The following is a 14,262-nucleotide window of genomic DNA, read 5'->3' on the forward strand; positions in this document are numbered from 1 at the left end:
TCGCCTTTGTGGAGAAGGGTCAGGAGTCGTTCCCCACGTAGATAAATTATATACTACCATTTTGGAGCGACGAAGGGGAAAAAAAAAAAAAAAAAGGCTGCCCTCGCTTAGCGATTAAGTGTAACAACCATATATGTACAACACCGCAAACGTGCGGACGCTGTTTTTTTGTGTAGCTTACCAGCCGCTCACACGTACGTGCACGTACACGGCCCTGCACCCCTGCAGCCCCAAAAGCAGCAAGAAGGAGAGCAGAACATGGTAAACATAAACTGGCCAGGGCTCCTCAAATGGTCGACTAAATATGCAGGTAGGTGCCGGGGTCCACCTCGGCCTGTGCACTGCACGCGTGGATCTCTGCTTTGGGGGCGACATTCCTACACCGCCTCGGCACTGCTACCACCATCGCTCCTCCACTTCATCGCTTCCCCCCCTCAGACGGCACCGTCGACACGAACAAGCGGCTAAGCAAGGAAGACATCGAGTTCCTGCAGGGGGCCATCAAGGACGCTCTGAGTCAAGTGGAGGATCCATACGAAGCGATAAACGAAGCAGTTCGCAATTTTGAAAATGCCGATGAAGGGATTATCCTGGCCTCTGCCAAAATCGTGGAGAGACTAGTCGATGAGTACCCGGAGATCTCTCGCAATCTTCACAAGATAAACGCAATAGATCCTTTATTAAAATTGCTAAACCAAACAAACAATCACATCCTAGAGTCCGTATTGCAGATATTTTCGCTAGCTCTGTCAAACAATCCAGAGTTACAAGAGTGTGTATTCAAAAAAAACGGCCTAAAGACATTGTTGCTGAAGCTGCAAGACTCGCAAAAGACGGTGATCGATAAGAAGTTAATAACAGCAATCTCTGCCCTGATTCGACACCATGATGAGGCGGAAAATAAATTCATTGACTATGGCGGGGTCGGCTTCTTAGTGTACGGGATGCAGACAAATATTCATCAGTACCAGGAGAAGTCGGCTCTCCTGCTGAAGCATCTAATACATCAAAACAAAATTACATTTGAGATTTTTTTAAAAAACGAAATAATGAAGGGACTAATATGTCTTGCCAACAACAAGAATATCGACGAGACAGGGATACAGTATGGGGAGACCACCGCCGAACTGTTTTTGGCCCTGATGCAGAATCACCGGCATAAGTTGGCCAAGTCGGGTTACCTCCACAATTTGAAGGTCTTGATAGAGGACCGCTTGGCCTACCTGCGCGTTGTGCAGGAAAGCGCGTCGTACGACGTCTCCCAGGAGATCGAGTTATTCACGGATTGTTTGAAACTGACCAGGTAGTGCAAGGGGGGACAACTGCTCAGGGGAAAGCATTCGATGTAAAAGAATTCGGTGTGCCCCCCATACACACAGGGGAGTGCGTGTGTGTGTATGTTGGCGTGTTTGCGTGTGCACGGATGTACCCGCTCCCCTTCCCGCCGCTGATCCACTTGTGCACCTTCTCTTTTTTTCCCTTTGCAGCTGGCCAGGGGCGAAGCAGCCAGAGCAGAAGAGCAGCGGTCATTTTAGCTTATCCAACTGGTAGGAATGGTGCCTGCCAAACAGTAGGTACAATCGGTTAACCCTCCGGATAGGTTGCCCAGATTGACCTTCTATATCCCTCTTTCCCTGTCGAGCTTGCAACACGATTCGGCGACGGTCCTTACGAAGAATTCCAAAATAATCAATTTTTAAATTTTAAGTAAAATTAGCCAGAAAAAGGGGTCTCCCAACCCCCCCCTTTTGGGGGAGGAAAGGAGGATAACTTATGGATGAACCAGCCAGTTTGGCTTATCGCAACCCCATGCTGACCCATTTCCAATGACCTTTTGCACCCCTTTTGATGCGCCTCTAACTCCCCTTTGATTCATTTCGAATCCCCTTTTGTTTTTAATTAACACATACGTAAGCACAACGAAACAGAAAAAAAATGGCGCCGCAGTGGAGCAAAAAGGAAAGCGGCACTGCGAATGATACCGCGGTGAAGCAAACAAAATGGCACCGCTGCGAATGGCGTCCCTACGAATGACACCGCTGAGCATACGTTGCCGAGGCACCCTCGCTTCCTCCGATCACCAGCCCACGTAGCGATCGCCGGGCTGGCGTGTGTATCGCTCGGCCACGCGGAGGCGAATGGCACGCCGGTTGAAGTAGAGAGGGTAGCTCAGCGTCATGCGGCCTAGGTAACATTTGCGAAAATCCGTGACGAGGCGCATGGAGGCCTGGTTCAAATCGTTGTGGAAGCGATCCCGCGCCAGGCGCTGAATGAAGTGGTACGCAGAGAATTTCCCCTCAAAGTCAATGCAGTCGGTGAAACTAATTTGATAGCGCTTCAAAATTCTAGCCATGTCAACATAATCATTGTCGTAAAGATAAGCACGGTGGATGTTTTGTAACAGTGTCTCCGCGACGTTGTATATGTCGTACATTTTGGGAGTTATGTGATTGCACAGAGCAAGCAGGTAAATGTTGTTTTCCACGTGCATATAAGTGTTATAGTTTCGAATGTGAGCGACGTTAGCCTCCCCAGGGGTGTCGTCACTAGGATGGCGATTATAAATTCTATCCAGGATGGCATTCTTGCTGGTGAGCACTCTCTCCCTGAGTGTATACAAATTGGGGGCTATAATTCCAGGCGTGTCAATGAGTTCGTATTTTTTGCACGAATACATCTGTATGTTGGTGGTGAGACCTGGGGAGTCATACGATTTGGTCTTTTTCACCTCGAGCAGACGATTAATAAGAGCCGATTTTCCAACGTTGGGTAACCCGATAAAAATGCACTTCACTCTGTAGTTATGGAGACCTCTTTTTTTTTTCCGCTCAATCAGGTGGTGACATAATCTGTTAATTAATTTCTTCAAAACGATGATTTCTTTCCTCCCATTTTTCGCATCCACAAATATGACTGCACTTTTTTTTAGCTGATTCTGCATGCCCTCCTTATTTTCCACTTTCCTATTGAAGTGTTTGTCGTACCAGAAGAGCTTCCTCCTGTAGTAGCTCCCCCATTCTTCATTCCCTTTAATGGAAGAGCGATCACAATTTGTGTAGACAATTATCCTAGGCTTGTTTGTCCTAAAGTTAAACATGTCCAGTGCGTACAAGTCGTCGAAAACGAATGGGATGATTCCATTCCTAACCTCCACTATGACGTCACTAACTTTGATGTAATCGGACAGTTTCGGAATGATCCTTTTCATGAATTTGGGGAACCAGTGGACCTTCACTCTCCCGTAGAGGAGATCTTCATGTAGGTTGTTTTTTATTATGTTTTCCTTCTTATATGAGAGGAACGCGTTAACGTTGTGTTTGAAGAGGTCTATAGCGGATACGTTGCTTCTTGAGAATAGCTTCTGTTCGCTTTGGTCTTCCTCCGTTAGGCTCCCCGACATGGGGTTGTTCTCTTCATTTATTGGCTTCTTCTGGCTCTTCTCCTCCTCCTCTAATGCGTAGGATGACCCAACTGGTGCGTCCTTTTTCGTGCCCAACAGCAACTTGGCGTTGGCAAAGATATGGTCACTAAAGGTGGAGCAATTCCTCGCCTCGGCACAGCTCCCTCGGGCGAAGCCGGTCTGCGGCCTGAAGAACTGCACCGATTCGAGGGGGGCACTCTCCTCCGAGGTATTCCCCTGGGAGGTGTTCCCCTGGATGATATTCCACTCGGTGGTATTCCTTTCGGAGGTCTTCCCCTCGGAGATATTCCACTCGGTGGTGTTCCCGTCGACGTTCCTCTCCTCCGTGATATTCCCCACTTTGGAGTCCCCCTCTGTGGTGCCACCCGTGGCCACCCCCCGCAGGCTCCTCAAAATAGCGGACTGCTCCTTCAGCCGGTTTATCATATAGCTGTACCGAGTGAACAGAAAGTTGTTTATATTCTCCTTCATAAGGAACGTTATCTTGAGATTTTCGTGGACCTGCCCGCTCACCTCCTCGTCTTCCTTCTCCTCCATCAGCAATTTCTCGTATTCGCTTTTGTAACTGCGTTCAAGTACCTTCCTAATTTCGTCCCTATAAGTGGTGGCATTCTCCCTCATAATTTTAAGCTTCTCTGCTTCTAACTTAGTGTAGTCTTCCTCTGCCCGTTTGTTAAAATATTCATCAAAGGTTGGCGCGTCCTGTTCTTCCGGACCTGTCTCCTTTTTGTTTTTCACTCGATTTTGGTGCCGGTGACCACGGTGACAATTACTTGTGCTGCTTAAAAAAAGGATCTTCATCATACCTCGTTTGTGGGCGTCCTGAATGCTTGTGGCTGCGATGGGCAGTACTACATAGGACTGCGTTACGTGAATCCCCAGTGCGCCCTGCGTCATACATGCCAGCAGGAGCAGAAACGTGAGGGCCATTTTCCCCTCGCGCCCTGCTGCGTCGCAGCGGTGTGAAACTGCATATTAGGCGTGCATGGTGGGGAGCTCCAGTTCGGGCAAGTCCTCTACCCACCCCCCAGTTCTCCCACTTAGAGGCAGACGAGTTAAACAAAAAAAAAAAAAAATTCCTCCTACTCACTCGCGCCACATGAGGTACCCTTCCGATGTGAGTAGCTACCCTGTCATCACCGCGTTGTTACCGGGGGGGATGCATACCTAGGCATGCGCGTTAAACGCAGCCTGCACATGCTTCTCCTGCGTGTGCTGCACAAATGGACCTCTTTTCCGTGTGGCGACAGGTGAGCATTAGGCGATTAAGAGAGATGGCCTCGAATGGAAAAGAGGGTTCCTTTCCTCCGACAGTGGTCTCGGCATTCTTCATTCAGGCTACCGTTGGAGCGGTACCATATAGGAGACTGATCAAACGGGACGAGCAAGCTTCACCTAGTTAAGCTACATTTTTGCGCCACGTTTGGGCCACGTTTGGGGAGTGAAGAATTTTCTTGACGAGTCGCCCTCACGAGTGTTTCCCCCTCTGCGGGTCAATACTCGGAAGGCTTACACTTTAAAGATGATATTTGTCCCAGCCCAGCAGCGCATTATTCCATCTTTGCCTAATTTTATTTCCGTTCACGATTCGGTTGATTGCTCCGCGTCGACATCTGCCAACTGGCTACACATGCATCCATATTATGCATGCACATGATTGTGTTTTTATTTTTATTTTTTTTTTTTTTTCCTGTTGCAGAGCCACCTGGGGGAGGAGTCAATCATGCAACTCATTAGGAAGGGTGCGCCTCGTTCTAGATCATTTGGAGTAGGGTGTGAATAGGAGCGAGGTACACTCCCGCGCGAAGAACATGAGAGGAGTAGTGAGCCGTTTGCCCTACCTCCATTTGACAGAGCACTCCCTTGGCCATCAAAAATGGTGTTCACTCAGTGAAGGGGGGTGGGGTGTATTCTGTAATTTTTTTTTTTTCTTTTTTTTCACGACGATGGTATTTCAAAACTGGGTGGAAGATGACACATAGAGATGAGGAACCCCAGCATACACTTACTTTTACATGCAGCACTTCATTATAAACACACAAATGGGCAACCGAATTGGACTGGAGAGAAGGAAAATGAAGGGGCACCGCAATTTCCAGGTTTTTCAGTTCGTTTAATTTGCCCCCTTCTTATCCTTGTTACAGCGTTTTTTTTCTTTTTTCTTTTTCTTTTTTTTTTTTCTTGGCCATTTGCACGTGTGAATTGGTCCATCTGGGGAACACTGCTTACAGCCAGTTGGGCGATTTTTCCGTTCGGCCCCCTCTGCGTAGTTTTATCAAACTCGTTTGGGACAAAAGGAAAGAAAGCGTCTTCTGTCCAGCAGTTTGTTCACCTCCAGTCAGAGGAGTGCAATCCATCTGTGTGTGTGTTACTGTTTCGCTTCAAACGGATTGTCGCGGCGTTAGCACCCTGATACGAATGCATTTTTTTTTCTTTTTTTGCAAATAAAGACACTATATGCAATGTGATATCCCTTTGTTATTATCTTTATACCGTTTGTTCCCCTGGCCCGTTGGTCCCTTACCGCCACGATTGTTTTTACGCGTCACTACGTGTTTCATTTTGTATATTCCATTTTGTATGTTCCATTTTGTATGTTCCATTTTGTATGTTCCATTTTGTATGTTCCATTTTGTGTGTTACAATTCGTGTATTTCATTTTGTGTATTTCATTTTGTGTGTTTTATTTTCGCCGTCATTTCCCCCATTTGCACGTCGCCCCTTTTTTGCGCAAGAAGAAAAAAAAAAAAGAATTTCCTGCCCGCTTCGCGCCAGGGGGGAACAAAACATACGCGCGCAAAATTTGGCAAAGTGAACTTTTTTTTTTCCGAAAATATACTCTTCGGGAATGCACACAAATGAACATGCGTATACAGACCAAAGCGCAGTGGTAAGGGCGCGTGGAAATTTTCACACAGAAGATTAATTTTCATCGCGCGTTACAGAGAACGAAGCGGAAACGCGAGTAGGAGAAAGGCGTACTGATCAAACCTGTCGGCATTTCAGAGGCCTCTCCCTTTTTTGTAACCCATTCGTAATTTTTTTCCTTTTCTGTGGCAGCTCCATCGTAGACCTACTCCGCCTTTGCACAGATCTGTTCACTGCGCTTCGCCCATGTGAAAAGAGGAAAGGCCGGTTAAGCGGTGGATCGCAGCGACTGATCGTAGCGACGGATCATAGCGGCTGAGGGACTCGATTGAACCACACAGCTGAACGGCACATCCAACCATTCGGGCCAACTGGGCAGCCCAAGCTTGCGAAGACTCAGCCAGCTCGCCAAGCCTTTCAACCGCCCTGATCAATTCCCCAAATGGAAAACAAAAATTTTTCCCAAAACATATTCTATAAAGGGTTTAACGAAAGAAGAGTGAATTACCTGAACGTTAATGCAAACACAGAGTTCGAAAACGCACACAGTTTGAATGTCTCCTCAGGAGTGACTCCGATTAAAAACGCCAACGAAGAAAGCAGCATGTTAAAAATGAATGCTCAAAAAGTGAGTGGCGCGAGACAGGCGGGGAACACGAAGGTTAATCAAACCGAATTCGTCGATAAAATTCAAAGCCACGTAAACCTTAACAATATACACTCCAACGCGCCTTATGCAAACGGGGGGCTCTTATATGTGGACAACAAAATGAGCGGAGCGAACGTGAACAACCACGTATATAGCAGCTTGGGAAACGCCCCTTCAGGTCTGGCAGCCGCCGACGGGAGTGCACACAAAAATATTTTCACTCAAGGGATTTACCCCGACGTGAAAAGCTTCGATAGAGTGGACTCCAATCGGCTAGACGCAAACCGGCTGAACATGAACACGTTTAGCAACAGCAGGAACGTACCCATGAAAAGCGGTGAGTACATTTTTTCCGGAGCACAAGAGCACTTGGGGTATATGGACGCCAAGGAGGGGGGCAAGGGGGGTCCCCCGGGTGGGGGAGGCCGCGTGGGGAGTAATCCCATTGCGAGGGGGCACGCTGGAGGGACACACACAGGAGGCACGCACATAGCAAGTGGCAACCTTTTCGGGGGGCACGTTTTAGGGATGCGCGGGAAGGAGAACCAACTGGGTGCGTACCGAATGAACCCGGTCAATGGTGGGCCGATGCCAGCGTCAGGGAAGAGTGCAGCGGCGTATGAAGGCGACCACGCCCAGGCCAGTCGCATGGACAGCATGATGAAAGACGGCCTCTTTGGCAGCATGTATCGCACGATTCAGGGCGGCACCAGCGCAAGCATGAATGTTAACGCAAACGCTAACATGAATCCTAGCACAAATACCAACGTGAATGCTAGCACCAATGCGCAAAGCAGCTTATCGAACTTCCTTAATGGCGCAATGATCAGGAACAAACCCCCCCCCAGTGACACAGCCATGAATGAAGTACCCTTCCAGACACCGGAAAATCTGAACAGCACCAAAAACCCCAATTTGAAAGTATTTAACAATCAGAGAAATAAATTGAAAGACGTGGATGCGTCCAACATGTCGACAAACCTCAGTCATTTGAGTCAGTTCAGTCAGCTGAGACAGAACATCCCCTTCAGTAATTTTTCCAACACGGTGAGTACCCATCACCATAGGGTAAATAACAATCAAAGCTTCAACCACATAAGTAACTTGGGCAGCGCAATGAATAAGCTGGACAGTTTTAACCTACCACCTACACAGGGGTCAAACAGTATGCATAAGGGGGCCCTATTGAACAGCACTCTGCTAAGTGGGGCACTTAATAGCAACGGCATGAGCATTCCAGGAATGAACCTCTCCAACGGGGGAAACCTTCATAGCTATGGAAAACACAGCATTACTAACCCGTTAAGTGGGAATGCCCTCGGAATGGACGGGGGAGGAACTCACTTCACCGCGATGGTCCACGACGTTGGGGTGTCGCACGCAGGAAACCAGGGCAACCTGGAAAGTCATGCAAATGTGGGAAGCCTCGAAAGCCATGGAAATATGGGCAGCATGGCAAACACCAACCTGGCGGGCATCCCAATGGCCAACGCGTCGAGCAGTGGAAACCTTATGGGTGTGGGGAAGGCCCCCAAAGGAATCGCCGAGGGGCACATAAAGGACAGGGGGAACCTAATCAATTACGGATACCTGCACAGCAAGGGGAAGGTCGGTGACCTGATTGGTATGGGAGTGGATAGCACAAAGGGGGGGATGGTTAACGAGGCGAATTCCAATTATATTGGCATGAGTTTATTTGGTGCAGGAATCCCCCGTGCGAGCGGACTGCATTATGTAAGCGCTATAACTGGGCAGAATGTCTACCCGGGGGAGCCACTCAATTTGAAAAGCAATTCAGAGAAGGCAGAAATACAGAGAGGAGAAGCGACCGTGTTGAAGGGAGGAGTGATGGACGGGAGTAGCGCAATCACCCGCACCACTAATCAGTCCAGCGCGAGCCAAAGCGGCCCAAACAACAACGTCATCAGCACGGACAACTACGCCAACCTTCTGAAGCACCTGTGCACTCCCATCAAGAATAGACTCGCCAGCAACACCACAGATCGGTTGAACAGAGTCAACATTGGTGAGTACGCCACTCAGGAGGGAAAGTTTCCCGGGGGAAGTGCCAAAGAGAGTAACATTTTGGGGGTGCATGAGAGCGCACCGGCCGATATGTTCGTGGGTAGCGGGCCCTTCAAGGGGAATGCAGACGAGGGGAACGCGCAGGAAAATGTCAATATTGGCGGCCTCTCAGGGACAGTCGATTTTAGTGGAGACGGCGACGTTGTGCGTAAGGAGCCGCCAGACAGCATCACCAGTAGCGATAACGCTGCCGCTAATATCGGCGGGGGCGCGCCCAGCTGGGGCCACGTGTACGACCTGAAGAAGATGAATCGGTTCGCCGAGAAGAAGCGGAGAGACGAGGAGACAATCGAGGCGGGAGGCACTAACAGGGGCGATAACGGCCCCGATGTCGAGGACCACACCCAAGGTCACAAGCAGGACCGCCACCACTGCCGAGACGACGGGAAGAAGAAGCCGATAAGGACCAACAAGACCAAGACGAAGGCGTTCTTCTACATCAATCCCAAGTACATCATCGAGCCGTTGAAGAGAAAGATATATCAAAACATGTCCATCTATATCGAAAATTTAATAAGTGACGTTCAAGCCAGTGAGAATAAGAACCGAGGGGAAATATTGGCTGAGCTCCATAACACTCCCTGGTTCTGCATGGTATTTGATTTCGATGGGATTAGCAAACTACTGAATGTGTTTAATAAGTATTTGATTTACTCCGACTCGCTAATCATCCCTGATGTGCTGATCGGGAAAAAGTTGGAAGCGGAAAGCACTTGCAGTGTACTCCCCGCCCAAGGGAAGAAAGAAAACCAATCGAATACAGAAAAGCAATCCAGTGGAGAAAGCCATCCGAATGGGGAAAGCCAACCCAATGAAGAAGAACAACAGAATGGAGAAGGCCAACCCAATGAAGAAAAACAACAGAATGGAGAAGGCCAACCCAATGGAGAAACACAACCGAGTGGAGAAAGCCAACCCAAGAGAGACCCCAATTATGATCACACACAGCAGGGACAGGGGCAAGAACCGTTTCATCACTACTTCAAAAAAAGTGACAATCTAGATTTTATTAATAAAAAAATAAATGAATATGAACACAGCATAATCGAGAGTGCAGAAAAGCTGTCCTATCTGAAAGAGCTATGTACATCCATAAAAGGACAAGTGGATACAAAAAAAAAAAAACTTCTTCTCCTCATCGAGACTGCCAAGCTGAAACTCTTTGCATACAAAAGCAAAGAACTTCAAACCATCATCGACATTGAAAAGAATTCTGGATTGGTCACCGAGGAACATGAACAGATTAACCTAACGAACGAATACTATGACATGTTCAAAAAAATCAATGATGGATTAAACTTTTTAAGAAAATACTCCAATGTGATAATCTCAACGCAGACTATGCACGATGAAATTACCAACGATGAGGAGAATAAACACATGTGCCAATCTTCTGTCTCCACGGATGATTTAAGCTGCGAAAATAATTTGAATGGCGTTGACCAGGAGGAGGAGGAAGAAGAAGGGGAAGAGGACGACAATGACTACGAGGAGGAAGAGGATGGTGCCCATGGGGGTGCCCATCAACACGGGGGCGAAGCAAACTACCAACGGAATGATCACACCGATGGGTACGCACATGATCACCTCAGCAACATGCACATGTCCCCGGGGAAACGGAAGAAAAGAAGAAAAAAAAGAAACGCCCACGAGGACCTCCTGCAGAGGAAGAATCCACCCCACGACGAGTTCGACGATAAAGCCGACAAGGAGGTGAGCAAGAAGCGGAAGACTGTCAACGAGATTAAAAACCTGCAGTGGGAAAAGGAGGACAACGAGGAGTGGGTCGACGAGTTTTTGGAGGACTTCTGACTGGGGGCGGTCCGCACGCGCCATCACCATGCACGTGTAGATATGCATATATGTATATATGTGCCCATGTTTGTGTATTTTTTTTTTTTTCTTCTTCTTTTCCCCCTTGGACGACTAAGCTCTGCCCAAGGAGGGAACCCACAGCAGCCCCGATCCCCTGCAGAAGCGTCTCCAGCACGCACCCCGTGTCAGAGGTTGCGCACATATTTGTAAATGCTTCTGCCATCCTATTAAGGAAAGTACATTTGCCGAAGCGACGCAGGTGTAGTGTCTCTACATTGCCATCTCCTACCACACCCTTCTCCTTTTCTGCGCTTCATAGCGAGGGTAGAGCGGTTGGCCTAGCGTTTATGCGGCAGCCCATTCGTGGCACATTCCAAAAAGGAACAACTTTTCTTATTTTTTTTTTTTGTACCATTAATATGTGTTCTTAAGCGGCGCTCATTTGCGTGCCCCCGGGGGGTAATGACAGAAAGGAAGGAAAAAAAATACATACATAGGTACGTGCAAGCTTACATAGTTGAAGCTTCCCTGCGGCGCTACAGCTTGAAGAGCATCCCCCGGGAGTTCTTGCCCATGCTGTTGCTGTACTGCGCCTTGATGTTGTTGAATTCTTCTATGCAGGACATGGAGAGGAGGACAGGGTAAGTGTTAATCTTGTTGATGTGGTCCTTCCAGTCCTCGTTGTCGTTCCACTTGAGGCCGTAATGGCCGTGCAGCAACAAGCTGTACTTGGAGCCTTTCACGATGGAAGAGAGGGTCACATTTGTGTTTTGGAAGGTGCTCTTGGACATATCCAGGGTGATGGTCGCGGTGTGTTCGTCCGGCTCGTTGGTTAGCCCTTCGCGAGGGGCGGCCTCATCATTTGAGGTGCCCTGTTCGGCGCGGTTTTCCTTGTTACCCTGGTTGTCCTGGTTACCGCTCCCTTGTGAAGACACTTCTACCGGGGCAATCTCTTCGAGAGGGGCCGCTTCCCACCCCTGCCGCTTCACCCGCTTGGAGAGCCTCTCCTCGTCTGGCTGCAACCCAAGGGAGCGCTTGTCCTTAGCCCCGTTGCTCTTTATAAAGATGAATTTCCCATCGTGGGTGGAAAATAAAGAGGTCAAAATGAAGAAGATGTCCTGGTCATTCTGCTCGATTTGAATGTCCCATCCCAAAATGTAGAGGAAAGCCTCCCTATAGCTCTTAATCTGGTTTTCATAAAAAATTTTTACCACCTCTATTTTCGATTTTAAGTACAAGTTTTCATTCCTTAGGGTTACCAATTCGATCTCGTCCACAGAGGAGAGGCCGTCCAGGTGGCTGTACAGCGCGTTGAGGGTGTTATGTGCATCATTTTCCTCTTCTTCCTTATGCTGCTTCTTCACCTCTTGGGGAGTTCCTCCCTGGTTGGAAGAGCTCCCCGCAGAGCCACTGATTTTGCTGTCAAATTGGGCTTTCCTAACGGCCTCCCTTAAATCATTCACCACTTTTTCGTACTTTTCTTTATCGTCATTCCACTCATTCGTCACATTCATCAGGTCTCCTTCCAACGTGACAATCCTGTTTTTATAATTTTGTATCTCTTCCTTGAGAATTAGAATTTCCTTCTGGTACAGTTGCAACTCTTCCGAGGCGGTCTCTGCGCTTTTCTGCATCAAACACGCCTGCTCAAATTCGCTTTGATACTTCCTCACTCGTTCGCCCAGCTCCTCTATGAGTTTCTCCTTCTGCTCGTTGTCCGATCGTAGGAAGTCGTACTTGGCTTTGTACTCCGTGAGGGATTTTTCCAAAATGGAGTTCTCCAAAATGGAATTTTCCTTCTGAGGATCCTTCTTGGGGTCACCCTCAGTTGTACTTTCTTCCTTGCACGACGCAGTAGACTGTTTCGCCCTCCTGGCAGCCTCCCTCATGTAGTCCTGTTTGGCAAACTCGTACAACTTCTCCAACTGCCTATTCTTATTCGTAACAATTTTAACTTCTAATTTTCTATCTTCCAGAGTTTGCCTCACCATTTCCATATCAGCAGCTAACGTTCTGTACCGGAGTTCTAAATCCGTTTTGGTGGAATTCACGTGCGTGTACTTTTCATGAATCTGTTGCATGGATCTCTTTAGGCTTTCTACATCGATGGCATTTTTGTCGATATACAATTTGGCGAAGTTGCTCCATTCGCTAAGTTGTTCATTGAGTTTCTCCTTTTCCACCTGCTCATTTATGAGGCTTTTTCTCAGCTCGGAGATATTCTCCATTTTTTCTTTATCTCGATCCTTGAATATTTCTAACTCTTTAATTTTTCTTTCCAAAATTTCTACTTTATTTTCTAAAAGGGGAAGCTGCTTACATTTTTGTTTGTACTGGGAGCAAAGCATGATCATGCTTCTATACTGTTGTCTTTCTTTGGAGGTAATTTCCTCCGTTTTTTTTACCCCCTCAAGATGCTCTTTCAATTTTTTAATCTGCATTTTGTATTCTACCGCCTGATTGATGCTATTTTCTGCCATGTCTGTCATTCCTTTGTGTTCCTTTAGGTATGATTTAAATTGGTCCATCTTGTTTCTTAGCTTCTCCATGGTTGTTTCTTTTTCTTGGATGGTTTTTCTCAACTTTTCGCTTTCACTCTGGGATACAGACAAGTCGTTCTGACACCCCTTCAGTTTCTCTTCCATCTCGTCGTACCTTTTTTTGCTTTCACTTTTAATTTGAGTCATTTTTTCCTCCAGCATGAGAGTGAAGTTCTTCAACTTTTTGTAGCTCTTTTCTACGGCCAGCCGTTTGGCATACTCGTTCTTTAGCTGCTCTGCTGCAGCGGTAGTGTTGCCGCTGCTACTGCTGCTGACTGCTTCTGCGCCCCGGAGAACGCTCCCCCTCTTGAGTGCGTCATTCTCCTCCTTCAACTTTTTACACTCACTCTTGAAGATGGCAGCAAGCTTCCTTAGCTTGAAAATTTCTTCGTCCTTGGTCCTCGCCTCGTCCTTTTCGCCTACCCCGCTCATCGTGCTGAACAGGCAGTGTTCGAGTAATCACCAGGCGGAGAGAGGGGGCATCAAAGTGGTAGCAAACTGTCATCAATGTGGAATCGTGGCAACAGCGTAGCAACGAGATAGCCTTGTGCTAGCCATAGACATGCACACCACACGGTCGTGAGCCCCGATGGGTGAAAACTAAGTTTCCAAAAAGGGGGAGCTGGCCAAGGGCCCTCGTGGCGAGCATAACTCTCGCTTCCTCGAAGAGCACCCCCGAGCCCACTCTTCCAGGCTCAGATGGTAGAAGATGTGACGTGTTCTTTCATCATTTTTAAGATGAAAAAAAAAATGGGACACTGCCAGAAGGGAGAAGTAAAGCAAACATGAAAAAGGAGCAACTACTTCCGTATATAAATGTGCAAACAGGTCAGACACAAATCTGCGTGCAGTGTGTCGGTAGGACACGTTGGAAAAATGAAGTC

At 47.8% G+C, this 14,262-nt stretch overlaps 4 protein-coding genes across 4 annotated transcripts; 2 read left to right on the top strand and 2 right to left on the bottom strand.

The window, feature by feature from the left end:
- Positions 1 to 258: 258 nt before the first annotated feature.
- C922_04572 (hypothetical protein) lies at positions 259 to 1,307 on the top strand (the record flags this gene model as incomplete). The annotated part of the gene is made up of 2 exons (XM_008820153.1): positions 259 to 310; positions 439 to 1,307. The coding sequence occupies 2 exons, from the start codon at positions 259 to 261 to the stop codon at positions 1,305 to 1,307; spliced, it is 921 nt and encodes a 306-aa protein (XP_008818375.1).
- Positions 1,308 to 2,077: 770 nt separating this feature from the next.
- On the bottom strand, positions 2,078 to 4,351 carry C922_04573 (hypothetical protein; the record flags this gene model as incomplete). The annotated part of the gene is made up of 1 exon (XM_008820154.1): positions 2,078 to 4,351. One exon carries the CDS (start codon positions 4,349 to 4,351, stop codon positions 2,078 to 2,080), a length of 2,274 nt encoding a protein of 757 aa, XP_008818376.1.
- Positions 4,352 to 6,731: 2,380 nt separating this feature from the next.
- C922_04574 (hypothetical protein) lies at positions 6,732 to 10,835 on the top strand (the record flags this gene model as incomplete). The annotated part of the gene is made up of 1 exon (XM_008820155.1): positions 6,732 to 10,835. The coding sequence occupies one exon, from the start codon at positions 6,732 to 6,734 to the stop codon at positions 10,833 to 10,835; it is 4,104 nt and encodes a 1,367-aa protein (XP_008818377.1).
- A 539-nt stretch (positions 10,836 to 11,374) lies between these two features.
- Positions 11,375 to 13,810, bottom strand: C922_04575 (hypothetical protein; the record flags this gene model as incomplete). Its single annotated transcript, XM_008820156.1, has 1 exon — positions 11,375 to 13,810. The coding sequence occupies one exon, from the start codon at positions 13,808 to 13,810 to the stop codon at positions 11,375 to 11,377; it is 2,436 nt and encodes an 811-aa protein (XP_008818378.1).
- Between the last annotated feature and the right edge of the window lie 452 nt (positions 13,811 to 14,262).

This window comes from Plasmodium inui (assembly GCF_000524495.1).
Source record: "Plasmodium inui San Antonio 1 unplaced genomic scaffold supercont1.25, whole genome shotgun sequence".
NCBI lineage: Eukaryota > Apicomplexa > Aconoidasida > Haemosporida > Plasmodiidae > Plasmodium > Plasmodium inui.